The following is a 26,604-nucleotide window of genomic DNA, read 5'->3' as shown; positions in this document are numbered from 1 at the left end:
AAAGTCTGACCAGGAATAACTCACAGTCAGTTTTCACACTGGAGATTAGGATGGGGTCACCGGGGGTAGGGTGGGGAACAGCATGGAGAGACCATGGAGAGGGAAGCACAGTGCTGAGGAGTCATAGCTGAGGAAGGGGTCAGCATGACAGAGACCTGCTCAGACACTGCGTGTGCAGAGACAGGCCACATGAGATGGAAGATGAAGGCCAGAAGCAGCCTGCAAGGAACAGGGGTGTGGCAGAGAGCTGTGTGGTCCTGCGTCTTTCTCAATGTAAAAATATATCCTTCTTGGGATACCAGCCTCAAATCTTCATGCACAAAAAGATTATTTTTATGCCTGAAACCTGTGTCCTGTAGCTCAGTTTGGAGGCCAAAGGGTGGGCCCTCAGCAGCCCAGAGGCATATTATATTATTATATTATATTATATTATATCCTCAGAGCCATGCGTGTGCAGCTGCCTCTCTGAGGTGGTCTCACCTTCAGCAGGGGAAAAGGGGCAAGAAGGCTGGAGTCAAGCTCTTCAACATAGAGGAGAACTTCCAGCAGGTGAATGTCCACCTTGGTCAGCCTGTTCCCAACAAGGTAGTCTTGTCCGTGGCTCTTCAAGACCTGCCAAATTAAGGGAGACAGATTAGGAACATATAGGGTTAAGCTGGGGCCACTACCCTTTCCAAGTCTCCCAATGGAGTTTCTGACTCTTCCTGGCAGGTATACAACTGCAGACACAGGCCTATCATGCAAGAGGCAGCATGAGAAGTTAGGCACGCGACCTCCTCTCTAAAGCTCAGGTGACCTTTCTCTGTCATTGGACATTCCCATGGCCTTCACACCGCCACCTTATGTGCATTTTCAACATGGGATAAGGGCTTAGCCCTTGCACATCATGGCTCCTCCCCTTAGTTTGAAATGACAGAGCACCGGGAGTTCAGGACGTTCCTCTCCCTGTCCTGTCTGTTCAGTCCCGTGGGCAGAGGCCTCATATGCAGGGAACATCAGTCTCCAGAGAACACCCTGTGTCTGTCCTCTCCTGTGTCTGCTTTCCTCGGTTCTCTGGAATCTGAACTACACCTGGTTGAGCTACAATACATCCTCCCTGTACACCATCGGCTCTGACTCCCAACCTTCACTGCGTCATGACTGACAGGGCTGAATTGTACAGGGGGAACTGAGTCGGAGTCTCAGTAACTTTGTACAGACAAGCATGCCAACACCATATGGGACTAATATTGCTATCTGATAGGTGGCTATGAATTTATTTAGCATTTATTTTAACATTTCTGGTTGTGAGAAGATTTAATAATAGCACTGTCTCAGTTACAGCTTATGACATTTACTTAAATATCCCAGCAATATGAAAATCACTGATAACCTAAAGGACAAGCTCTTGCTACATCATGAGCTACAAGTAGAGAAGAATCAATATGCTTTGTGGTCAGCTTATCACAGTGTACACGTCTACAGAGGAAAAAATATAATGACCACATTCAGAAACAAAGAAAGCCAGGCATGGTGGCACACACATTTAATTCCAGCACTCAAGATGGTGAGGCAGGTGGATCTCTGTGAGCTTGAGTTCAGTAAGCTGAGAGAGTTTCAGGAGAGCCAGAGCTACATAATAGAGAAATCCTGTTGTAAAGAAAAGGAAAAAAAGGAAGGGAGATGAAACCTAAAACTACAAAAGAAAGCATCAAATGTTCTGAGTACAGAGCTCACTGTGTGCCTGTAGTTCATGATTCACACAGAGATGATTCAAGCTGTGTTGGCTGGGCGTTGTGTCCTGTGAGACACAGCCTTGTCTCCAGAGGGCTGTGTGGGGACCTGTGGCTCCTAAATCCCTCACTGCTTCACAGAGCAGAGGCAACTGTGAGTGAACATTCAGTGAAATATAAATGGGGTCAAAGTTAGGTCTCTGAGGACTGTGTAGGATCCCTTATCCTGTAGGATCACAGCTTTGTTCTCAGCTTTTACTTGACAGAAGATCAAGTCAGTCTGAAGTGTTCTTGATCTACCTCCAAAGAGAAGCCCTGACTAAGAGAGGCACCACATGTACACCGACACCCCTTCATGTGTGGATGTGCATGGCTCTCCTCCCAAGCCTGCCGTCTGTGACCCTAACTCCTGCAGGCCAGTGTTCCTTTACATCTCTTCATCAGCCTCCTCCTCTCCCCCACATCTCTGTCCTAGGTCAGGTTCTTCTCCTCCATCTTTGAAGCTCTCTCCTCTCCTCCTGACAGCCAGTGGCTCTCTGGCCTCCCTGTGTGATGTGACAGAATATTTTCTCATCTGTGTTTTTCTGCAGTTTGCCCTGGAATTGAAGCCCGGTGTGTCTGCAGGATCTAGGTCCATCTCTGGTGTGGCTCAGCCTTCCACAGATCAGGTCTGGTTATGGCCTTGAACCCTGTTGAATGTGGACCACTAGATTGGCATGACCATGTGGTGCTCCTTCACAGGCCATTTTTATACAGCATCCTGAGGGCAGGGAGCTGCACAGGGAGGCTCATGGAAGGTCAGTGCGGCAGTACCCTGTCCCTCCCAACCTCTGCCTTTCTCTTGTCCTGGGAACTCAGTGTCCCCAGACTTCAAACAGTCTACTTACTTTTTCATAGGCAGGCAAGTACCGGTTTTTAGTCTTGTCTTTTACCAAGGAGATCTTGGCTTCTCTTTGGTCTGGGGGACAAATGACCACTTGCAGCATCATCTCAGTGAGATCTAAAATACCCTCTGTGTACATGTCGATCCTGAAAGACAAAATGATCCAAATGGTTAAGGATTCTCAAAGGTTCCCTATTTTACATTTTAATCTAAAAACCTGAGAAATTTACATTGAAAAGTGGTTGCAAAGTTACTCACATATAGTGGATCATTATCTTTTATATATCATAGAAATATTAATTTTCCCTCTAGTACAGTTCTATGGTGTTAGAATTTTTTTACACACACATGGCTAAACCCAAGACAAAGAGCATCACTGGCCCATCGAGAGATGCAGTTGTGATATACTTGGTGGCATCCCAGAAGATAGCCATCAAACTATAATGCAGGCTTTCTCTCCTCTTTCTCTCTCTCTGACATGATTTGCTCTCAACAACCATGCAGAGAGGTTCTCAGAACTAACAATTCAATGTTGACACTTTGTTTTGCTTCTCTCACCCCTTCATGTATGTTCATGGCTAAAATCATACCCTGTGCTCCTCTTTCATCTTTTATTGAATATCATGGCTGATTTTACCATGAGAAAATTATAAACAATGCCTCTAGAAGTATTTCTATTCAAGCACTGTTACAAGTGAGTCTCTATCTCCTATGGACATGTTTCCTGCACTAATGTTTTTGGCTAGCACCACATTTAACTTTTGATCAACTGCAATACTCCTACACAGTGGTTCACGAGTGAAGGATTTTGTCAAGCAGACTGGGTCCCAGCATGGGTGGTACAGACCATAGAACTGCTTTAGTCCTGAATTAAATGCTTCAGGTAATCTTGGCACTTGGGAACCGGTCTGTCTAAGCCTCATTGTGTTGAGCAGTCCATACAACTGGCTGGGAATCTAGATGCTTGCTCTGCACTGTTCCTACTCCTGGACATGGGAGGCAGCTCCTCACCTTTCCTTCCCTAGGACTCCTCCTCCAGCCTCAAGCCCTGTGTCCTTTGCCCTAAGCTGTTGGCTGAGGTCCAGCACTGAAGCCTTGAGCACCTGGAGTCATAACGCCCCCATGCTCAGACCCTTGGCCACCGTGTTTGTGATTCTGTCCCTGTGCTGTGCTGACATCACCCTCGGCTGTAGCCACACTCCCCTGCATCCATCCCATTGCTCTTCCCTCTCCTCCATGGACTCTTACATCCTTGGCCGAAGTGGTATAACCAGCCTGCTCCTGTACCCAAACCCTGCCACCCTCTTGCTCAATAATGGAGGGACCCAAATTTCCTTTGTTTTCCCTTGGAGTAACAACAGGAAATAGACCATACAGGGCTCTCTCCTTTGCATCCTTCCCATAGAGGTCGTATTTGGTGGCGATGTAGTTGAGAATGGCTCTGGTCTGTACCAGCCTCATCCCGTCAATCTCCACCATGGGCACCTGCTGAAACATCAAACTCCCATCTGTGAAAGAAGAAAGGAAAATGTCTGTGAGGTGTCCAAGTCTCACTTCTCAGGAGCAGAAAAGTTGTATTGAAGTGTCTGATGATATAAACAAAAGATAAATGATTGGCTCTCAGTCTTTCAAGCTGAACCCTGTTTACTTTTAGCTTCTGTTTCCTCTCTGTCTCCCCCATCTTCCTCTGGCTTTTGAGCTTCTCACATCCATCTTTATTTCCTATCCAGATGCATAGTTATCTAGTGCATGTTTTTATGTTATATTTATGTCCCTGGATGGACGTGAAAGAGGAGGAGGCACAGCAGAGGACCTCCATGAAAGCAGAACTAGTATGTTTGAGAATCTCATCATGTTTATAACATTAAGATGATGTGTGACATTTTCTTATGCAGTGAGCCACCATGAGTGCCCCCGGCCTGTTCTTATGGAGTGATAGTCACTCATCAGTAGCTATGATGAAAACGCTCAAGAAAATCATCCCAGCTGTTTTTCTCTCCTGTGATTTAATCAATGGCCATGTACTTGTGTGGTTATTGGACTTTGTGGGTGAAACCCTGCCTGTATAATCAGTGAGAGGGAGTGTGAATGAAATTGCTCACTCTGATGCAGAAAGAGTGAGAAAACATCTATTCCCAAGTCCCTGGACAAATTCTTGTAGAAATCTGCACCCCACTTTTATCACTGTCTCCATTTTCAGACCCTTCAAGGAGCCCCACCACCTCCATCACATCCCTCCGCCATTCCTGACTGTTCCCACCCATCACCAGGCGACATCACCTTCTGGTAAACTGTTGAGTAGGCACCACATGGAGGACATACAGACACTTGGTGTTACCTTTGATTAACTTTTCCATGTCTGCTGGGGCTTCTATAAACTTCTCTTCAAACTAAAAGCAGAAAAAGTAAATGCATTCTCAATAGCTCATTCTGTATCACTGTAGGCTTTTGAACTTGAGAGCTCCCTGGGTGGTATTGTGCCTGCCAGAGTTGAGACTTGCAGAAGATATGAAGAATCTGATCGTGACCACATGGAAGTTCAGATTAAACCCATCAAGCAAAGGTGTCGATCATTACACGCTGCTCATTACTGTAGTGTTCCTTCACCCTGACCCACCATGTTCATGCTTTGGTCCTAAGAAGACAGTGATCTCACTAGAGGGCCAGCATGGGGAGATTGGCTGTGGAGGTTTTGGGCTCTCAGGAAAGACAACGCTAGTGAATATAGAATAGAAGTTTCTATGTCTTCATCGTGGCCATTGCATAGTCCCCGTGATCACCTGGGTTTTTATTTTCAGGATTTAGATTTACTAATTTCAAGTGTTTATGTGTGGTCTCATACATGTGATTACATCCATCTTGTAGGTCAGAGTTCATGGAGGCCAGAGGTTAGAGATTCAGTTGGAGATGTGGTGATGGGCAGTTATTAGCTGTCATATGTGGATGCTGGGAACCATGGTAGGTTGTCCTCATGTGAGAAAAGAGTTCTAAACAGCCAAGACATTACTCTAGCCCCACATCAAAGTTGCTTACATTGAGAGACTGTTATTGTGTTTTTAAATTTTTATTCGTTTTGCTTATTAAAATGACATGTTTTTGTGTGAGGGTGCACTTACCGAATGACAATCTACTCTGGCCTTTTATATGATTTCCTGGGATCTGTATCTGTATGGTTTAACCTTTAGCAACCAGCCACCTCTCCAGCTTCTAAAGTAGTTTCAACTACTTTTTTCCTTTCACGGTTTAAAAAAAGCTTAAATAAATTTTTCAATAATGAAAGGGTGAAATCAGTGTCACACCTAAAATCAAAATATCATACCATAATCTACAATAGGCAATGAGTATTGCCTAATAATCAGTACTCAAGTTGTATTTCTGTAGATCTTTTTTTGTAACCTGATTCAACTCAAGTAAGCAAGTAACAAAATAAGTATTTCATTCTTTTTTCTATTGAAAGCATCTTTTAATGTTAATGTGTTCTTTGGTATAGAATGAAATAAAATTTTCATAGGTTCAAATCAGTCCATTTTCTTCTTAATACAAGATGACTATCATTTTTTATGGGGTTGATGTTCACAGTTTTACTGGGAGAGCAACAGGAAAGGGGGCTTATTCCATTAGGAGGTGTGTTTACCGTTTCTTCAACCTCCAGGGCTGGGCCCTGAGGGTCACGGTGCTGGCTGAGCACATTGGACATGTTCCCATTATCTCCCACAGGCACTGGGTTTCTGTAGCGTGTGGCCTGGTTGGTTGATCAAGGGGCATACTTGCTGTAGGGGTTGACTGTAGCCATAATTATAGTCCTGGCCATCTTGGTCTTGATATCGCAATGGATGCCAAGACAATTAACATTTAAGGCAAAATTGTATACATTTCCTGGTATGGAGCCTCGCAGCTTAGAGAAGTATTTAGACTTACCTTAGGTCCCGATCCAGAAGAGCAATGCACAACCTACCTCCACCCCTGCTGCAGCCAGGAGCCACCTGATGCACTCCATCCTGCCCCTGGCATCCCAGTAGTGAAGCACGGGCTTCCCAGCCATGACAGCAACTGTGGTTTCACTGTGCATGGAAAAGCAAAGAGATCAATCCCTGGGAGACTGCGCTCTGGGATACAGTCAGTAATACAGCACTAGGGAAGGGTGGTCTGCCTTCTTTTACAGGGGCCCAAGAAGGTCTATTGACTAATTTCTCACCCATCAGTGAGCGCCAACCTGCAATTGTACCAAACAAATCTCAGCTGGTCATATGCCTTCACTTTGGGAACACAGACAGAGCATCCTGGATCCTATAGTGATGAAGGACTGGGAGCCTGTTGAACTTTGGAAGCAGAGCCATCGTGGAGGGGGTGAGACAAAGTCCCTCCCCAGCCTTTTGGTCTCTGGGTTGCTCAGTTCAGAAGCTTTTGATGGCTTCATGTCACCCAGGCTGTGCCAAACCCTTGTTCTCCCCACAGAAGGGCCCATCTCTTGGTTGCAGGTTGTTCCCCACTGCTAGACTGGATCCTGTTCTACAGTACAGAAGGCGGTAGCTGATGCATCAACGTCATATCACAGGGAGTCACTGCCTTTGGTGCACACCACATAACGGGCAGGTGCTCGTGTGAACTTCATGTAACCACCACAGAGTTTGCTGGTGAGGGGCTGCCCCTGTTTCCAGTCTACAGGAGAGATAGATGTCCACACTGTCACATGAGGAGGAAACCCTGGCGGGTGCAGCTCAGTTCCTGCACAGGGAACCCACATACTGGGTCCTGCCGCTCAGTGGGCTGGAAGTCAGCGTCATGGCTCATGGGCAGTGTCTTTTTTTTTTTTTTTGGTTTTTTGAGATGTGGTTTCTCTGTGTAGCCCTGGCTGTCCTGGAACTAGTTCTTATACACCAGGCTGGCCTCGAAGTCACAGAGATCCACCTGACTCTGCCTCTTGAGTGCTGGGATTAAAGGCGTGCACCACCACCGACTGGCCATGGGCAGTGTCTTCAATTTGTGATATGATAGGAAATTTCAGAGTCTGTATTTTAAAATGACTCTACACATGTATGAGTGTGTGTGTGTGTGTGTGTGTGTGTGCACGTTGGTGTGTGTGTGTGTGAGTGTGTGTCTGTGTGTCAGTGCCCATGGCTGAAGTGGCTAAGAAGGCTAGAAGAAGACATCAGGTCTCCAGTGCTGTGGGCTCCTCTTACCAGTTCAGCATCACCAGGCCTCAGCAATATTCTGACCCCTCAGACATCGGCCTCCCTGCCCTCAGGTCCAGCTGCTTTTCTTGGGCACCTGACAGTTTCCTACAGCGCTGTACAATGCTCTGTTCTTTTTGTCTTTCTGTTTGCTTTTCTCTGTTTTCTCCAGAAACTCTCCTTTGCCTTGGAGAGTTCCATACTGGGAATTCACAGCGACTCTGAAATGCTGAGGCTTTCAGATCCCTCCCCTACTGCAGAACCTTTAACCTCCTGGTTTAGAGCTGCACACTGTCTCAGTGTCCGCTGGTCTTCTCCAGATTAATGATGGATGCTTTGACCCTTAGCATAGGGTTGGCCGCATAACGGCTGAGGGTCAGAGTTTGGGTTTAGCCTCGTTCCTCTACAGACTCATTTCTTCCTGCCATGTCTTCCTACAGAATTTTAAACTGTTTTCTGGTCTCGCATGCATTTGCTCATACACACAGCTGTGATCACAGAGGAAATACACAAACAACCTTCTCTCTGACATACAATGCAAAGTTAAGTCTGTATTCCTCAGACATTTCATGCTTCAATTGTTCAAGATTCACAATTTTTTTCATTTGCTTTCTTGGGATTACCAGCTAAAAACAGGTTGTGTTGTTTGTAATTAAATAAAATAGTAATAAAGTAACAAATCCTAAGTATGAAACCTGCTACTCTGCTGTTTAAACAGAATCATCAAAGCAACCAGAATCCCTAGGACACAAACAAATGTGGTAGAAATCCAAACTGGGGAAGGGCTTTGGGAGGGAGGCCTGGGAGAGCCTGGGTGAATTCAAGTTCTCAAGTGAGAGGAATCTGCACATTCTCTGTCACACTGGAACACAATTCAAGAGAAGAACGTTATTGATCTCAGGTTTGCCTGAAAGGGCAATCCAGGTCTACGCCTCACTGTCCTTAATCCCAGGCATATAGATTCCCTTGTAAATACCTTAAACCCCACCCTTCAACTCTATGACCCTGGAGGATGAGGAGAAAGAAGAAGGGAAGAATGAAGACCAGGACAGAGGAAATGGAGTAATGGGGAAGGAGGGATGGAGGAAGGGAGGCAGGAGAGAAAGAGAGAAGGAAGAGAGAGGAGGAGAAATAGCTTGCTACTTGATGTTCAGCCACAAAAAAATTCATATGAGCCAGAATCAAACACAGATAATATCAGTAGTACCAATCAGTGAATGTGATATATATATATATATATATGAAAATTGCATAATAAAACCAGTTCTTTTGTACAATTAAGCTGTTTTCCACTGATGCAGACACAGATATGGAACTTGTTACACAGGTTATAAGAGAGATAACTAACCTAGTGAGTGTCCAGACTTCCGCTCTGCTCAGCTCCCCAAGTTCTGCTCCAGATGAGTATGGAAGCTAGTTTAATAAGGTAACCATTCTCACCAAAGGGGTGGGGAACCAGAGCCACTCCCACTGACTCCCACTAAGTTCAGGATTCCAGAGTTTCATGATAGAGTAGAAAGCTGACAAATCACAGAGAGGCTCACATCCCTCCATCCTCTCCGGAAGATCTGGAGTCCTTCAATGTGTTTATTGATTTAATGCTTATGTGCCTCTAAGTAACCTCTCATGCATGTTCCTGTGAACAACCGTAATGAAGCACATTGCTCAGGACAGAAGAAACACAGGAGGGAGGACGGTGCTAGAATCATGAATGGTGTCACAGAGTCAACCACGGAACCCTCAGCTATGATAAGATGTGACTTACCTCTACTGAATTAAGAAAAAAGTTTGTTAAACAGCCTTAAATTACAGAATTAACACATTGTCTCAAAGTCAAGGCTAAGTTGAAGTTCAGGTTACAATATCCCCTGTTTACTGTATCTGATGATAATGCTAATATGGTGTAATAGAATATTTGTCTCAACCTTTGTCCTGTTTTAATCAGGAACTGAAGGGCAGAAAGAATTTCACAATTCACACTTAACTTCACCTGGATGGCCATCAACACACTATACCAGCATGCTCTGGGTCTATGTGCATCTGTGCATCCCTGCAGTTACTGCTGCGGGAAAGCTGTCATGTCACCATTAGCAATGGCATTCCTATGGCACTGAGAATTTCTGTTACTTTCATGCGAGTTCACACTCAGAGCTCTTATCCACAAACAAGAGCATTTGTCACTGACTTCACTCACAGACCCTCAAGTTCACTTGCAATTTTAGTTATAATCGTTGGTCCATAGGTCTCGGGCTATTAATCATTGCATGCTGATCTCGGTGGCTTCAGAGATGCGTGTCACTGCCTGAGTCTGCACACCCTCCCAGTGTCCAGCGCTGGCCCCTTTGTATCCTGCTGTGCACTGCTAATTTCTCCTCAGCTGTAGAATCTGCTCCACTGCTCTACAAACAGCTGGCAAAGCTGCAGTGCTGCACTCCAGGGTGATGCACATGTGCACAGCACAGGGTCTCAAGTCCATGTGTCAGTCAGTTCCAGGGAAGAGCTGTGTCTGACACTGCTCGTGAGAGAGTCCATGTCACAGGCAGTGAGTTTGTGGCAGAGGAAGAAAGAAAACCTGTGGGGAAGGCGAGTGTCCCAGGAGAGCACTGTGGAGACTTGCTGGAGAGAACTGGAGATCTCAAGTGCACAGCAAGGGATGAGTCAGGAGCTCTGCTGAGGGTGCTGGTGCCTCAAAACTGAATCCATTGTCCCAGCCCTCAGCTTCCTGCCTGTGGTGCCATTTTCCCAGGACCATGTCCCTGTTCTCCTTGCCTGCCTGCACTTTAGTCTTTCTGCAGCCCAGGCTCCGCACTCAACGTTTCTTCAGCTGGGCCTGCTCCTCTCCATCCACATGCTGGGCTCCCCCATCAGGTCCCTGTCCAGACAGCACAAATCCCTGAGCAAGGAGCTCTCCAGGGCTTGGTTCTGAGTTCCCAAGGCTGGCCAAGTGTGCAGCACACTGGAAAGCCTCTGTGAGTGTGTGACCAACTTTCCTTTAGTGTTTGAGATGTGTCACCATGTGCAGGTATAGAAAGGACATTCTAGTGGCCCATCATGTGCCCACCTTTAAAATAAGAAATGTAAAAGTTCTTGGAAGCAAATCCTGAACATTATCTCTAATAAAAATGGAATGTATTATACAAATTTGTTCTTTAAAATAACCTGGGCTGGATAAAGGTTTACAGGGCTGGGAGTGTGGTCTGAATGTAATATTTGTTCTGGCATGCTCCCAATAGCCTGGGGGTAGAGCCAACATGGAAAAGAGAAATTCAAAGGCTTAAAAATCCCCAAATACTCTTTCTTAGCGTGCCAATTAATATGGACACCAACACCCCTGTGTCATCTCTCTCTGAGGCTGTCTCTCTTTGCCTCTTAAGTGTTTGTGCTTCTGAGGAGTGCTAGCCATGTTTTTGAAGCATATCTTGGGCCTTTGTGATAGTCTACCAATCTAAGGCTTTTTAGAGGCCCCAATGAAAGGACAAAAGGAACCTAGTTCTGTGCCCTTGCTCAGGAGTGGACTTGGCAAGTCTAATGTGGGGAGGAGGCCTGGGACTCAAAGGAGTCAAGGTTTTGGTTCCTGGGAACGTGGCTGTTTCTCCTGAAGAGAACTGAGTTATCAGTCCCAAGGCCACTGTGTGCTCAGTCTCTAATGATCTTGAGATTCCCTGTGTTCCCTTTGTGTGACATCATTGATTAGCTGCCTGCTGACTTTGTAGCATTTCTCCCCGACAATAGTATAAAAGATGTTCTATATTTTATTCAACTGTGGCAGTTTGTACCTCAAGTAGGATCGTGAGGATTAGAAATGTTAAGCAGGAGGAACAGAGATAAGAAAGAAACACAGAGACACAGGATAGTGTTGGGAAGGCTACCTAGTGCAGCTACATACTGAGTTCTGAGTTCTGAGTTCATCCGTGATTAATTTTCCCTAGACTTTTATACCCCAAAACAAAAGGGGGGTAAGAAGGCAAAAGACTGTTTTACCATGATACAAAAGACAGCCTGAACAGTCACTTGATCCAATACTTTGAGCCATCTATCCACTAACTCCTGACTAAAGCGTATGTTGGTTGGTGCAGTGAAAATACCTTAGGCCAAGTACCCTGTAGGCAGCCATTCCCCAAGTCAAGCCTCCTATTTCAATAGAAGGAGCAGAAGGATGCTTGAATTCTCTGATCTTGGTGAGGATTGAGAGGATCTACCTCTATGGGCCAATTTACTGCCCAAACACCAGGTAACCAATCCTAGGTCAGGGTGTGTAGCCAAACTTGTTGTCAACAACTTTGAGCAAGCAAAATAAACTCGAACTCTCTGACCTTCAGACAAGGTGCATAGGCTCACATATTTGGGTCTCCATAAGCTCCTGGGCCCTAAGGTGGGAGTAAGCAGGTCATGGAGTCGAGCGAGTGCTCAAAGTTCTGGAAGAAACTGGCCAGGCAGAATTTCACCAAAGAAGTAGTTTTGTCAAGATAGACTATATTTATTAGTCAAAAGGTAATCCAAAGCAAACAGTGTGTCAAATTTTAACAGACACTGGTCTTTAACATCAGAGGTTCTTCAAGTTTAGTAAATGATCCCAGAGGATGACAGCCCATGTCGATGAAGCAAGAGGTCAATGTACCAAAGTTAATTGGGGTCTTAAAGGGACAGGCTGAAGCCAGGCTTGGGAAACACTAGATGTTTGGTGTACAGGAGCCTAGAAACTTTGTTGTTCTTTAGCACATTTAACACATTAGAGAATCTTTGCACATTTCTGACTTTTATTTTTATTTATTTATTTTTTGGAGACAGGGTCTTACTACATAGACCTGGCTATGTGACTTTTATTCTTTATCAAAGTCTGAATGTCACCAAATGTCACCAAAAGACAGATGCAACAGCTATGACTCTTCCAAGCTGTCTATGGAACTTCCCACAGTCTAAATTGTGAACCTGCTATCAACTCCACCCTCAGACATGGCTGAACACAGTGATGTTTGTCCAGAAGAATCTCTGAGTTGCTGGTTGAGTGGAAGTTGGGGACATCCCTGTGGGCTTCTCCTCTCCTGCTTCAGTGTGTTTGAACCCATCTCTTACTCCCCATCCTTCAGCTTCTCTTCAACAGAGACCCACACTGTCCTCTGACCCCTCAGAAGCCTCTAAGCACATTCCCTGTTGCTGTTTGCCTGGAGATGTGGTACCTGAGATGCTTCCACGTGCAAGTATCAGAAAACTCACAATATCTTCGTAAGGCAGATCAGCCATCAGCAGTGAACTGGGGAACTCTGGAGTTGGTTAACTTGTCAGCACAGTGATATTATCAATGACCCTAGAAAGTCTGGGCTACTCTGTCATGTCCGCAGTGGGCTAGAACCACGCACATTTCCCTTGCCTCTCAAGTTCCTAAACCCTCTCTATTCCCTGTCCCTCTGACTATGAGAACATGTGGTCCCACCTAGGGACTGAAAGACACTGGGGTTGTTTTTATTTCCTAACTACCTTGGACAGAGTGGCAGTAACATGTCTGAGAAATATCTGTGCATGTAATGCTGGGTCCTTTGGGCTGCACAAGGCTAGGAGTGGTACAGCGGAGTTGATGCCGGATTTATTCTTTACTCATTGGGGATTCCCCGCTCTGATTTTCAGAGTGGTTTTCACTGGTTTGCAATCCTAGCAGTAGTGAATAAGGATTCCCTTTTCCCCACACCCTCTTCAGTATCAGTTGTCAGCTGTTTGGTTGTGTCCATCCACTCTAATGGTGCAAAAGTAAACCTTAAAATCGATTTAATTTTTATTTCCATAATTGCTAAAGTCAAAGAAAAAAATTTTAAAGACATTTCTTAGCCAATTTTATTTCTTCTTTTGTTCAGATACATAGGCAATTTTTAATTAGGCCATTTGTTTTCTTGGCATTTTTGGATATATATGTATGTGTGTGTGTGTGTGTGTGCGCGTGTGTGTGTGTTTAAATATATATACATATATTCTATAATATATATTGTATACATATATTCTTTCTCAGAATCATTTTTGTGGGTCCATTGAATTTCAGATGTTATCTTTCAACCTAAGATATGGGTTTTAGGGAAAGCACACCCATGCAGTTTCAAGGAAAACACAGAATGTCAAAGAGAGAAGACTAGGAAAAACTCCCCACCACACACCATGGTTAGAACACTACATTTATAAAACAAAGAAAAAGTATTGACAACTGCAAGAGAAAATAACACGTCACATAAAAGGAAAAACCCACCAGAGTAATAGCTGATTTCTCTACAGAAACTTAGAAAGCCAAAAGAACCCGGAATAGTGCGTTCCAAGTTCTAGAAGACTATGACAGACAATCCAGATTGCTGTGCATGCAAAGTGTCTGCCATAGCTGAAGGAGAAAGAACCTTCCATGATACAAATAAGCTGAAAGAATCCTTGATCATCTGTTTGTAAGAGTTTCCCTCAGTTTTCTTTTTCTTTTTTCTTTCTTTTTTTTTTTTTTTTTTTTTTTTTTTTTTGGTTTTTCGAGACAGAGTTTCTCTGTGGCTTTGGAGCCTGTCCTGGAACTAGCTCTTGTAGACAAGGCTGGCCTCGAACTCACAGAGATCCATCTGCCTCTGCCTCCCGAGTGCTGGGATTAAAGGCGTTCCCTCAGTTTTTTAATTGGATCATTAGGTTTTTCAATTCTGCCTTCATTTCAGCTTAAGTTCTCTTCAATATTTCTTTCTCTTTATTAAATCATTTTTCAAATCATGGGTGGTTTGCATAGATCACTCTTTTCTTGGGGCCTATGCATGGACACAGTGGGGTCAGGGTGGAGGAGCACCACAAGACTGACTAGCTTTTTTTTGTGATCAACACCCTATTGTTGACGGATCTAATCTGAATTCCAAGTGGCCATGATCAGTCTCCTTTGTATCTACTGCACTTCTGTAAATGTTCTACCAGACACAGACTGCTCAAGTTCAAAGATCTCCAGTGATACAGGATTGGTTAACGAGAATGCCTTTCCTTTTTCTGCTTCCAGTTTAAAGAGAAATTTATGGAAACTTCAGAAGATTTGAAAAAGTTAATCAAAGGTAACACCAAGTGCCATGTAGAGAGAAAGGCAACAAATAGCCTACCTCACTGTTATGCCCATGACCCCAAATAACAACCAGCATGGCAAGATAGACCCAAAGTTCATATCTTGACAGTAACCAACAGCTATCTGATTGAATTTAAGCCTTGATCAGCATGAGGGAAATCATGCCTGATACTGAGAGAATTAGCCAACCATTCAGGGCTAGCGAAGTCAGGGATCTTAGAGGAAAACATACTTCTGCCATCTTCTTAAACCAGTATAATTCCTAACTGCAGTCTAAATACTTATTCTTATAACCACAGATAGGTATAACTCTCACGGAAGAGAAGGTGATACAAATATATATTTTATACTCTTTCATATGCACCTAACAAAAAATCAAATTACTGCTCTATTATAACTTAATGGAAAGCTGTGTTGAGAAACTATAGAGGTAATTAGAATTTTCATAACATCACCTCTCATGAATGAGGCTTCCATTTGCAGATGTTGGGAACCTTAACAGAAAGTCACAAATGGTCAAAATGCAGAGAATGACTGACTGTGAATTCCCAGGATCAAATGATAATCTATAACCCAGCTCCCACAACAAAGGCTCAGGGTACGCCATGGAAAAGGGGCAGAAGAAAGAGCCAAACAGACAAAAGTCTGCTGGGAAATTGTGCCTTCTATGATGGGAAAGGTGTGTCCATAAAATCTCAACATGGCTGCCTAAACAAGACCTGAGCAATTCCAACATCAATTGGTATCCCAAGATAGATGAAGGAAATCTTATGGGCCACACCCATAAATAAAGTGCTATAAATAATCAGGATCTGTTGCAAGAAAGAGAATTAGGCTTTCTCAGGGATGAGCCCCTTGATTGGATCCAATACCAAGTGGTCAACCCTATTGACATACATGCAAGCAACACTAGACAGATCAGCAGAACATATTTATGTTTATTTGTTTATATGTGTATATGTAATGATGATTAAAGAAAATGAGACTGTGAATTTATGATAGTTTGGGAGGGATACATACTGGAGCAATATTAGGGAGGAACGAGAGTGGAGAATGATGTAATTATATTTTACTAAATTTTAACAGAAAGATCTCAAAGTGAATACTGGGGAAGGTGTCATAAAATGACTCACTGGGTAAGGGTATCGTCTGCCAGACTCACCACCGGAATTTAATTTCCTGATTTCACAGAGTGGAAGGGAGAATCAACTCCACTAAGTTGCCCTCTGACATTTATGTATACACTGTGACATGCATACATGCGTGCACACTTACGTGTAAACACATAGTATAAAATGACATGCATACATGTGTGCACACTTACATGTAAACACATAGTATAAAATGACATGCATACATGTGTGCACACTTACATGTAAACACATAAGTATAAAATTAAATAGCTGGTGACAATGTGAAGAAAGAGAAACCCTTAGTGACTTCCTGTGTCTTTACCTTGGCTTTGATGTCAGAGTTATAGTGCATCATAAAATGAGTTTGGAAACCCCTCTTCCTCTTCTACTTGTGGAACAATTTGGGTAGCTGGTTTCAATTCTCCTTAAGTACGGTAGACTTCTGCAGTGACTCCATCTGGCTCTGGGCATGTTTTAGTTAGGAGTCTTATTATTGCTGCTTCAATCTTGCTGCTGGTTACGAATCAGTTTAAGAACTTTTTTCTCAGCTTAATTTTGCCACATCCTGTGCATTTAGAAATTCACTTAATTTAAAATGTTAGAAGTATTTAAATTTTGGTTTTATGCTTGGCTGGATTTCGTTGGTATCTGTTGTCAATGTGTCTCTTATCATTTCCAAGTTTGTTTTTTGTTTGTTTGGTTAGTTTCTTTCTCTCTCTCTCTCTCTCTCTCTCTCTCTCTCTCTCTCTCTCTCTCTCTCTCTCTCTTTCTTTCTTTCTCTTTTGGTTTGTGCTTTTCTCTCCTCACTGTGTTTTCTGGATTCTTTCATTCAGCCAGAGAGAGCACAGAAGCACTGAGAGCTGGGAGAGGGAATTCCTCCCCACAGAACAGTGATGACCTGGGTAGGACCACCTGTGCTCATAGTCAGAGGGACAGGAAATAGAGAGGGTTTAGGAACTTGAAAGGCAGGGGACATCTGCGCTATTCTAGCCCACTGCGGACATGACAGAGTAGCCCAGACTTTCTAGGGTCATGGATAATATCACCATACTGACAAGTTAACCAACTCCAGAGTTCCCCAGTTCACTGCTGATGGCTGATCTGCCTTACGAAGATATTGTGAGTTTTCTGATACTTGCATGTGGAAGCATCTCAGGTACCACATCTCCAGGCAAACAGCATCAGAGAATGTGCTTAGAGCTTCTGAGGGAAACATCACTGTGTTCAGCCATGTCTGAGGGTGGAGTTGGGGATTGATAGCAGGTTCACAATTTAGACTGTGGGAAGTTCCATAGACAGCTCGGAAGAGTCATAGCTGCTGCAGCTGTCTTTTGGTGACATTCAGACTTTGATAAAGAATAAAAGTCACACAGCTATGTATTAAGACCCTGTCTCCAAAAATACTAAATGCAAATAAAATTCAGAAATGTACAAAGATTCTTTAATTTATTGAATGTGCTAAAAATCAAAATTTCTAGGCTACCTTGCACCAAATATCTAGTGTTTCCCAAGCCTGGCTTCAGCCTGTCCCTTTAAGACCCTACATTAACTCTGGTACTGTGAATTCTTGCTTCATCAACATTGACTGTCATCTCTGGGCTCATTTACTGAATTTGAAGGACACCTGATGCTAATGACCTGGGACTTTGAGTTCTAATTTTTTTTTAATTTGGCATACCATTTGCTTTGGATTGCCTTTTGACTAATAAATACCTATCAAGACTCAAGTGCTTCTTTGGTAAAATTCTGCCTGGCTGGACTCTTCCAGAACGTTCAGCACTCCCTGACTCCAAGACCTGCTCACTCCCGCCCTATGGGACCATGGCTGAGATTCTTGCAGTCTGTGGACATATGCAACTCCTCTCTGCCCATGAGAATTCTACACACAATGTACCCTAATCAGAGCTTCCCTGAGGGAGTTGTGTGCTATACAGCACAATTGTACCTGACACTATCAGTCAGGAGCTCAGCTTTTTCTCTGAGACAGTGGGCTCTGAGATAAGTCGGCAAGCCTAAGTTAGTGAGCAGTCGAGCCCTGAACTCAGAGTTCCCAGCTCTTTGCCTACAGCCCATGCAGCATGAGACACTGAGCCAATTGGATTTATGTATGGCAAAGTCAATCCTGTGCCATACTGGCCGTTCCTTTCATTTTGTTTTGTGGTAGAGGAAGTTGAAGCTATACCTTCCCACACGCTCCCCCACTCTTCTCTATCCTATGCCTTCTTTCCCACCCTTGGTTTATTATTATTATCATTATTATTATTTCACGTGTGCATGTCTTCGTGTATATATGTTGATTTTATATGCAGTTCTCACAGAAGCAGAAGAAGGCATTGGATCTTCGCAGATGGAGCTGGATAGTTGTGAGCCTTCTGGGTGCTGAGAACCAACTCCCATCCTCTAGAGCAGCAATCTCTCTCACCCCATTTCTAATTGGTTACTTCTGTGTATTTACTTTAGGGACAGTGTCTTAGTTAGGGTTTCTACTGCTGTAAACAGACACCATGACCATGGCAACACCTGTAAGGGAAAAATCATTGAATTGGGCTGGGTTACATTTTCAGAGGTTTAGTCCGTTATCGTCATGGTGCAACATGGTGACATGCAGCAGACACAGTGCTGGAGAGGTAGCCGAGTGTCCTACGTGTTGACTTGCAGGCAACAGGAAGTGGTATGAAATACTAGGCTGCATCTTGAGCACATATGAAGCCTCAAAGCCCACCTTCACAGTGACACACTTCTGCCAACAAGGCCACACCTCCTAATAGTGCCACTCCCTTTTGGGGTCTTTTTCTTTCAAACCAAATCATTCAGAGTTTCCCTCTGTATTCCTAGGTGGCCTGGAACTCCTTCTACAGATCAGATGACCTTGATTGACCCCTTCACCCCTTCTGCTTCTGCTGGCCGTGGGCTGAGGTTACAGGCACACGCCACTGTTGTTCGTCAGCTCCTTCCGTCAGGACAGACAGCTCAGTAGTTAAGGGCACTTGTTCTAGAGGAGGACTCGTTCACTTTCCAGCATTGACAAGGTATAACTCCAGCTTCAGGGTATCTGAAGCCCTTCTCTCTGGGCAACAGGCAACAAACCAACATGTTAGTGCACAGGCAAACAGGCAGGCAAATCACTGTATATGTGAACTAAATAGAGAAAGAAAGAACAAGAACAAAACAGAAATCTTTGGAGAAACAGCAGAGGTCCTGGCTTGAGAAGAAATAAATATGAGTCTAGAATAGCTTTACTGTAGAAAGTATCTACGAAGACTCAAACTACTTTCTACTGCATAGGACCCTGTGGGAAATCACATGTTGAGAAAGAAACAGCGTTAATTTGCTTTATTTTGAAAAAAATTAACTTCAATCAATTTATCAGAAAATAACACAAGGAGGCCCTGTACTGAGCCAGTGGTCATACTTCAGTGACCGGGTTCTCGAGACAGAGGATGACGGCATCAGGAAAAGAGACAGGTAAATATAGATTAGGGAAGTCTTACACAAGCTATGTCTTATGCCAAAGAAGCTTATTAAAATGTACAGCATCTTTTATACTGTTGTTAGGGGAGAAATGGGACAAAGTCAGGAGGAGGCTAATCAATGATGTCACACAAAAGGAACACAGGGAATCTCAAGGGCATTAGAGACTGAGCACACAGTGGCCTTGGACAGATAACTCGTCTCTTCAGGAGGAACAGCCACGTTCCCAGGAACCAAAACCGTGACTCCTTCGAGGTCCAGGCCTCCTCCCCAGGCTGGCCTTGCCAAGTCCACTCCTGAGCAAGGGCACAGAACTAGGTTCCTTTTGTCCTTCATTGGGGCTTCTGAGAAAGCCTTAGATTGGTGGAATTTCAGTAATGGTTCTTTCTTTTTTTAATTTTTTTTTTTTTTGAGACAGGGTTTCTCTGTAGCTTTGGAGCCTGTCCTGGAACTAGCTCTTGTAGACCAAGCTGATCTCAAACTTACATAGATCTGCCTGCCTCTGCCTCCCAAATGCTAGGATTATAGGCCTGTGCCACCACCACATGGCCTCAGTAATGTTTCTTTTACAAATGTGTGTGCCCTTGTATTTAGGGCATAGAAATCTTCTTGATGGATTTTTCCTGTGACAGATTTGAAATGTCTTTTTTCATGTCTATTGATAAATTTTAGTTTGAAGTCTATTTTGTTAGATATTAGAATAGCTGTACCAGCTTGTTTCTTAGGTGCACTTGATTGGAGAATCTTTTCCTAACCCTTTACTCTGAGCTGAAGTCTATCTTTGAAGTTGAGGTGTGTTTCTTGTATGCAACAGAAGGACAGCTCCTGTTCTCATATCTGTTCTATTAGTCTGTGTAAGACTGGCAAACTCTCAACAAGACCCAAACATGCTTCTAAAACATGACTAGCACTCCTCAGAAGCACAAACACTTAAGAGGCAAAGAGAGACAACCTCAGAGTGAGATGACACAGGGGTGTTGGTGTCCACACTAACTGTCATGCTGGGTAAGAGTATTTGGGGATTTTATGCCTTTGAACTTCTCTTTTGGATGCTGGCTCTACCCAAGGCTCCTGGGAGCATGTCAAAACAAATATTACCTCCAAGCTGCTCTTTTCTCCAGACAAAGTTATTTCAAAGGACTCATTTGTAGAACACATTACATTTTTAATAGAGATAAAGTCAGGATTTTCACCAAAGAACTTTAACATTAGTTGGTTCAGAGGTGGGCACATGATGGGCCACTAGAATGTCCTTTCTACATCTGCACACGGTGACACATCTCAAACACTAAAGGAAAGTTGGTCACACACTCACAGAGGCTTTCCAGTGTGCTGCACACTTGGCCAGCCTTGGGAACTCAGAACCAAGCCCTGGAGAGCTCCTTGCTCAGGGCTTCCTGCTGTCTGGACAGGGACCTGATGGGGGAGCCCAGCATGTGGATGGAGAGGAGCAGGCCCAGCTGAAGAAATGGTGAGTGTGGAGCCTGGGCTGCAGAAAGACTAAAGTGCAGGCAGGCAAGGAAAACAGGGACATGGTCCTGGGAAAATGGCACCAAAAGGCAGGCATATGAGGGCTCCCTTCCTTTCATGACTGTGACAATGGACTCAGTTTTGAGGCACCAGCACCCTCAGCAGAGCTCCTGACTCATCCCTTGCTGTGTACTTGAGATCTCCAGTTCTCTCCAGCAAGTCTCCACAGGGCTCTCCTGGGACACTCGCCTTCCCCACAGGTTTTCTTTCTTCCTCTGCCACAAACTCACTGCCTGTGACATGGACTCTCTCACGAGCAGTGTCAGACACAGCTCTTCCCTGGAACTGACTGACACATGGACTTGAGACCCTGTGCTGTGCACATGTGCATCACCCTGGAGTGCAGCACTGCATCTTTGCCAGCTGTTTGTAGAGCAGTGGAGCAGATTCTACAGCTGAGGAGAAATTAGCAGTGCACACCAGGATACAAAGGGGCCAACCCAGGACCTTGGTAGGTTATGCAAACTCACGCAAGTGACGTGCATCTCTGAAGCCACCAAGGTCAGCATGCAATGATTAATAACCCGAGACCTATGAACCAATGTTTATAACTAAAATCACAAGTGAACTTGTGGATCTGTGAGTGAAGTCAGTGACAGATGCCCTTGCTTGTGGATAAGATCCCTGAGTCTGAACTTGGTACAAAGTAACCGTAATTCTCACTGTCTTGTAGTGACTTTGCTAATGGTGACATGACAGCTTTCCCGCAGCAGTAACTGCAGGGATGCACAGATGCACAGAGACCCAGAGCATGCTGAGACAGTGTGTTGATGGCCATCCAGGTGAAGGTAATTGTGAACTGTGAAATTCTTTTTTGCCCTTCAGCTCCAGATTAAAACAGGACAAAGGTTAAGACAGAGATCATGGTATTACCAATAAGCAGGAGGCAGTGTAACCTGTACTTTAGCCCAGTCTTGAATTTAAGACAATTTGTAAATTTTGTAATTTAGGAATTACTTAACAAGGTATCTTCCTAAACTCAGTAGTTAAAGTCATATTATATTATTCTAGCTGAGGGCTCTGACTCAGTTAAGGAAGGCCATAGTATGTAAGATCTTATGAAGTATTTTTACTTATTCCTTCCTCCCTACCCCTCCACCTGATGTGCGTATGTGTATGAGAGACAGAGAGACCGAGACAGAGAGACAGAGAGACGGAGAGAGAGAGAGAGAGACAGAGAGAGAGAGACAGAGAGACAGAGAGATGCTGAGTTTCTATAGTGTTGTTTATAGAAAGCCTGTGTAAGGTTATTTATAGGACTGTAGGGACTACACTGAAGGACTCTAGACTTTCAGGAGTGGATGGGGCCTCATAGGTCCCTCCCTCTGACTTGTCATGTTTCTAGTCTATCATGAAACTCTGGAATCCTGAACTCTGTGGGAGTCTGTGGGAGTGGCTGTTCCCTATTGGTCCCCATCCTGTTGGTGTGAATGGTGACCTTATTAAAGTAGCTCCCACACTCATCTGGAGCAGGAGTTAAGGAGCTGAGCAGAGAGGAAGCCTGGACTCTCACGAGGTCAGTTCTCTCTTTTATAACCTGTGTAACAAGTTCCATGTCTGCATCAATGGAAAATAGCTTTTCAATGTTCTATTTAGCATGCATTAATTGTACTAAAGAGCTGGTTCTATAATGTAATTTCTACTCATGTAATTGAAATACAGTTTTATCATATTCACCGCTCAGTACCATTGACTCTAGCTGTGTTTGATTCTGGTTCATATTGTTATGCCCAGATCACAGGGTCACCCTAAAAACTAAGGAGTCTGTACTTGTAAGCCAAAGTAAAGAGTTGTTATACAAGCTTGAACTTCAACCCTGCATAGATCTGACACAGCATTGAGACTGGAGAGTGATGAGTCAAATTGGGTTAGGATTTTTATCACAGCAGAGGTTGTGGTGTCTTGGTGAACGGGAACCGGGTGTGTGCTGGACTAAGGAACGCCTGGTGATCCTATCCACAATGATTGCAATGTTAGGTATTTTCTCTGGAACGCTGGGCATTTTCCCCTTGACTGTCCCGTTCCTGGGCGGTGCCTGAGTGGTCTCAGTTTGTGGTCTTTTCTGGAACCAGATATTGCCTTAGAGTAACCTGAAACTCAGGCCTGCTCTTTGACTGGCAGATCTCTGCCACGGATCGCCTCTCTTGGAGACCACCGACCGCAGGAGAACAGGGGTGGAGGCCAGGAGAAATCAGGAATCGGCAAGGAAATGACAGACAGACACACTCAATAAGGTTGAATATGCTGCTGCAATTTTACTAAATTCATACTTTCACTATATAGCATTCAAACAAAGAACAAACCAGAAGGTCATGCGTCATCAGTTGGCACAGTATGAAGGCTTCTCTAGTCACATTATAAGGGCAAGTGTTAAACACAAAGCATCCTTGGAAAAAGAAATCCTGTCCTTGGGAGCACAAAGAAATCCTGTCCTTGGGAACTAAAAGAAATCCTGTCCTTGGGAACTTAAGCCTCAGACAAGTAGTTACATCTTATGAATAGAGAATTTCTATCTCATCACTATCACGCTCTTCTCTCTCTCTAACCCTTTCTTCATATCATCTAGTGACCAAATATGCCTAATCAGCTCTCTGCACCTGTGGAGATGTACTTTTTAGTATCTCCTTATGCAGGAGACACCATGGGGGTTGGGATCTAGCAAGCCTGTTCATAGAGTTCAAATAAAACACAACAGCCTTTGTCCATCAACCCATCTATTCCCATACTGTGCTTCCCTGTCTCAAAACTGTTCCTGAAGAGAACGATCCTTGTCTTGTATATATAAAGACTATCATTATAATGAAAGAAATTGTGCATCCTATCTAAAATGCACCAGGGGTTTTTCATTCTGGCTAGCCTCTCCATAGATGGTAACTCATGTCACTCCACATGTCTTCCTTCATCATTTACTCATCTTCTCCTATCAAGAGCTCTTTCTGTCCTAGGGTATCCATAAGTTCCCCCAGAGACCGAGTCAGAGTCCAGTATGTCCTCAGTAGTTTGATTATTATCGGTGATGTCTTAAGACATCTTGATCTGCTGGCAAGATAAAAGAACTACACAGAATACAGAAACAAAGAACAGAAAGCTCAATACAGCGCCAGGGCTAGCGAAGGCGAGTTTGCTGATCCGGAATCATGACTGTGGCTGATTGCCAGGGAACCGCCTGGGGCTCAGCTCCTGGGAGCACAGACCCCAACCCTTCAGCGTCCTTCCATCTTAGCGGCATTTTTCTGCTACACAGGCGTGACAGCCGTGGGCTTAGCAGATCTCTATTGAGCCTATTGGGCCAACATGCCCCGCTTCAAAGTACAGACGACAGGACCCAATCACGGGTCCTGCTTGCCTAGGGGTTCAAGGGGATGGTATTGGGACCTACAGATTTTTCTATGGCAGTGACCGTCCTTGTCTACTAGGCCTTATAGCTCTGATCTTTTATTACAACGAAATTAATTCTTAATGACCTCTTCGGTTCTAAAAAAAGAACCAAAGTGTCTTATCTTATTGAAGAAACATTTTAGTTAATAAATCCATTCATTAACAACTCCAGGCCAATTTTCCTGCTATGGCAATGGACATTATAGGTAGCCATTTTGTTCCTCAAGCAATGGAGTACCCCCTTTGACTCAGCATTTAACCTATTTTGGAAAGGGAGCACAGGATGACTCGTTCTTTTCTATAACTACTTGAAGGTGACATTGGGCATTGTTATCGGGGCCCAAGAAGGCCGAAAGTCTGGTCAAAGGCAAGGAGGGACTTCAGGCAGTGGGACACTCATCAGGAGCATCTGGTTGGCTGGCTGCACTGAAGACATAGGAAGCATTCACATGGGCTAGACTGGTCCACATCAGCTTCCAACATGTCCAGGGCTCACAGTCTTTTGGAACAGGTTGTCGTCAGCAGCTGATGCTTAAATGTATCTATCAACCAAGTGGAAACCTGTTGAGACAAGTTTAAACTAGAAACAGAAGTTAAAATTACAAACTTAAAGGTAAATATTCAGGCTCATAGTCCTTGTAAGTGGGAAAGGGAGGAGTCTCGAGACCAGGAGAGAGAAAAATATAATCCTCAGCACTAGACATGTGGGGAAACCTTAGGCGGTACCTATGTGCAGTCCTTTAGACCTGTGGGAAGTTAATGCAAGTGTTGTGACTTCTTAGATTCTCTGAAGCTTACATGAATTTTTTGATTGCAAAAAGAGACATAAAAGTTTTAGATAAATTACTGAAAACCATATTATAGAAAAAGCAGGTAACAGGTATCTGTAAAACACAGGAGTAGACTCATACCTTCAGTGGTCAATTATATCAGAGATCCAAGAAGGTTAAATTATAGCTGAGCATAGACCAAGCTGCTTCTAAATCTATTAAAAATGACAGAGACCAATCCATACCCAGTGAGCCATACCCAGGTCTCCATGGTGCTGGAGGCAGAAGTATCAGAACAGTACCAGTCTTAGCCAGGCCCATAAGATGGGAGTCTTTTGTCTAGGCTAAGGGGGTGCGATCAATTCTCCAGTGTCCTTCTGCTTGTCCACAACCTGGCCTGGGTCCTGGTGGCAGTTGTTTCACTGGGGCATCTTGCCCAGTGGTCAGCATTGCCAAATCCAGAAATTGTGGTGTGTGTAATCTTCTTTGGCGACCTTGAGTCACTGATAGGATCTGGGAGTCTCTGTATGATATAAGCTTTTAAATCAACATTTTAAATGCCATATGTTGTAGATCTCTGAAGTAGTTTTGAGAAATGTCCAGGTATATCTGAATAGACAAACTTTGTTTCTAGTTACTTGTTTTAAGCTTAACTTTGAACATACACAGGGAACTAAGTAATGCTTGGTGTGGGAAGTCCTTCTGCATATGTGTTGCTGTTATTGTTTAATGAATAAAGAAGCTGCCTGTGATAGGGCAGAATAGAGCTAGGCAGGGAAAACTAAACTGAATGCTGGGAGAAAGAGGTGGAGTCAAACAGAAGCCATGTAGCTGCCCACAGGAGACAGATGCCTCCAAATCTCATTACAGATGGTTGTGAGTCACCATGTGGTTGCTGGGACTTGAACTTGGGAGCTCTGGAAGAACAGTCAGTTCTTTAACCTCTGAGCCATCTCCCCAGCCCTAGAGCCAGATTTTTAATGAAGAACAGCATAAAGTAGGTTTAACATTATCTACACCAAAAGGCCATGTGGACTCCTGCCAACCCCAGAGATAAATTCTGAGCCCTAACCGTAAATGTAGCCACAGCAGTGCTGGGTGGGGACTAGGTGCAGTCTGCAGAAGAAACAGGAAACATAGCCCAACCATTCTTGTTCAGCTCCATGCTTGCAGCAAAACTTTCAAACACACCAAAAACATAGACAAAAGTTCCCAACAAAACAAGCATACACAACTTTTCAGGAAATAGACGAAACAGGTTCACGGGTCTTTTATCATCATAGAATCAGGGTTACTTACTCTGCTTATGTCCTCAAAGCAAAGGCTTATGACCAGCGGAAACTGGTTTGGTGAAGTGTTCATTGTTGGTCACTGCTGAGTGAGAAATTAAGACATAAAGGCCTAATGGGGTCCATGCCTTTAATCCCAGCACAGGGGAGGCAAAGGCAGGCAGACTTGTTAGTTCGAGGCTAATCTGGTCTGCAAAGAGTGTTCCAGGACAG

General features: G+C 44.1%; 1 protein-coding gene across 6 annotated transcripts in view; it reads right to left on the bottom strand.

The window, feature by feature from the left end:
• LOC119809018 (glutathione S-transferase A2-like) overlaps positions 1 to 26,604 on the bottom strand; it is a 118,657-nt gene that overhangs the window by 25,776 nt on the left and 66,277 nt on the right. For 2 of the 6 annotated variants that reach the window (XM_038321663.2, XM_038321665.2), the window contains 2 exons: positions 2,600 to 2,741; positions 481 to 612 (listed from right to left, as the gene is read on the bottom strand). In XM_038321663.2, coding sequence (XP_038177591.1) covers positions 481 to 612; positions 2,600 to 2,741 — 274 coding nt within the window. Of the gene's footprint in view, positions 1 to 480; positions 613 to 2,599; positions 2,742 to 3,970; positions 4,104 to 4,933; positions 4,986 to 6,550; positions 6,657 to 9,114; positions 9,262 to 12,079; positions 12,097 to 26,604 lie in introns of those variants that run through there. The other 4 variants (XM_038321661.2, XM_038321662.1, XM_038321660.2 and 1 more) reach the window with 4 other exon arrangements.

This window comes from Arvicola amphibius, chromosome 3 (assembly GCF_903992535.2).
Source record: "Arvicola amphibius chromosome 3, mArvAmp1.2, whole genome shotgun sequence".
In the NCBI taxonomy this organism is placed as follows: domain Eukaryota; kingdom Metazoa; phylum Chordata; class Mammalia; order Rodentia; family Cricetidae; genus Arvicola; species Arvicola amphibius.
This window is presented reverse-complemented; position numbering and strand designations above follow the sequence as displayed.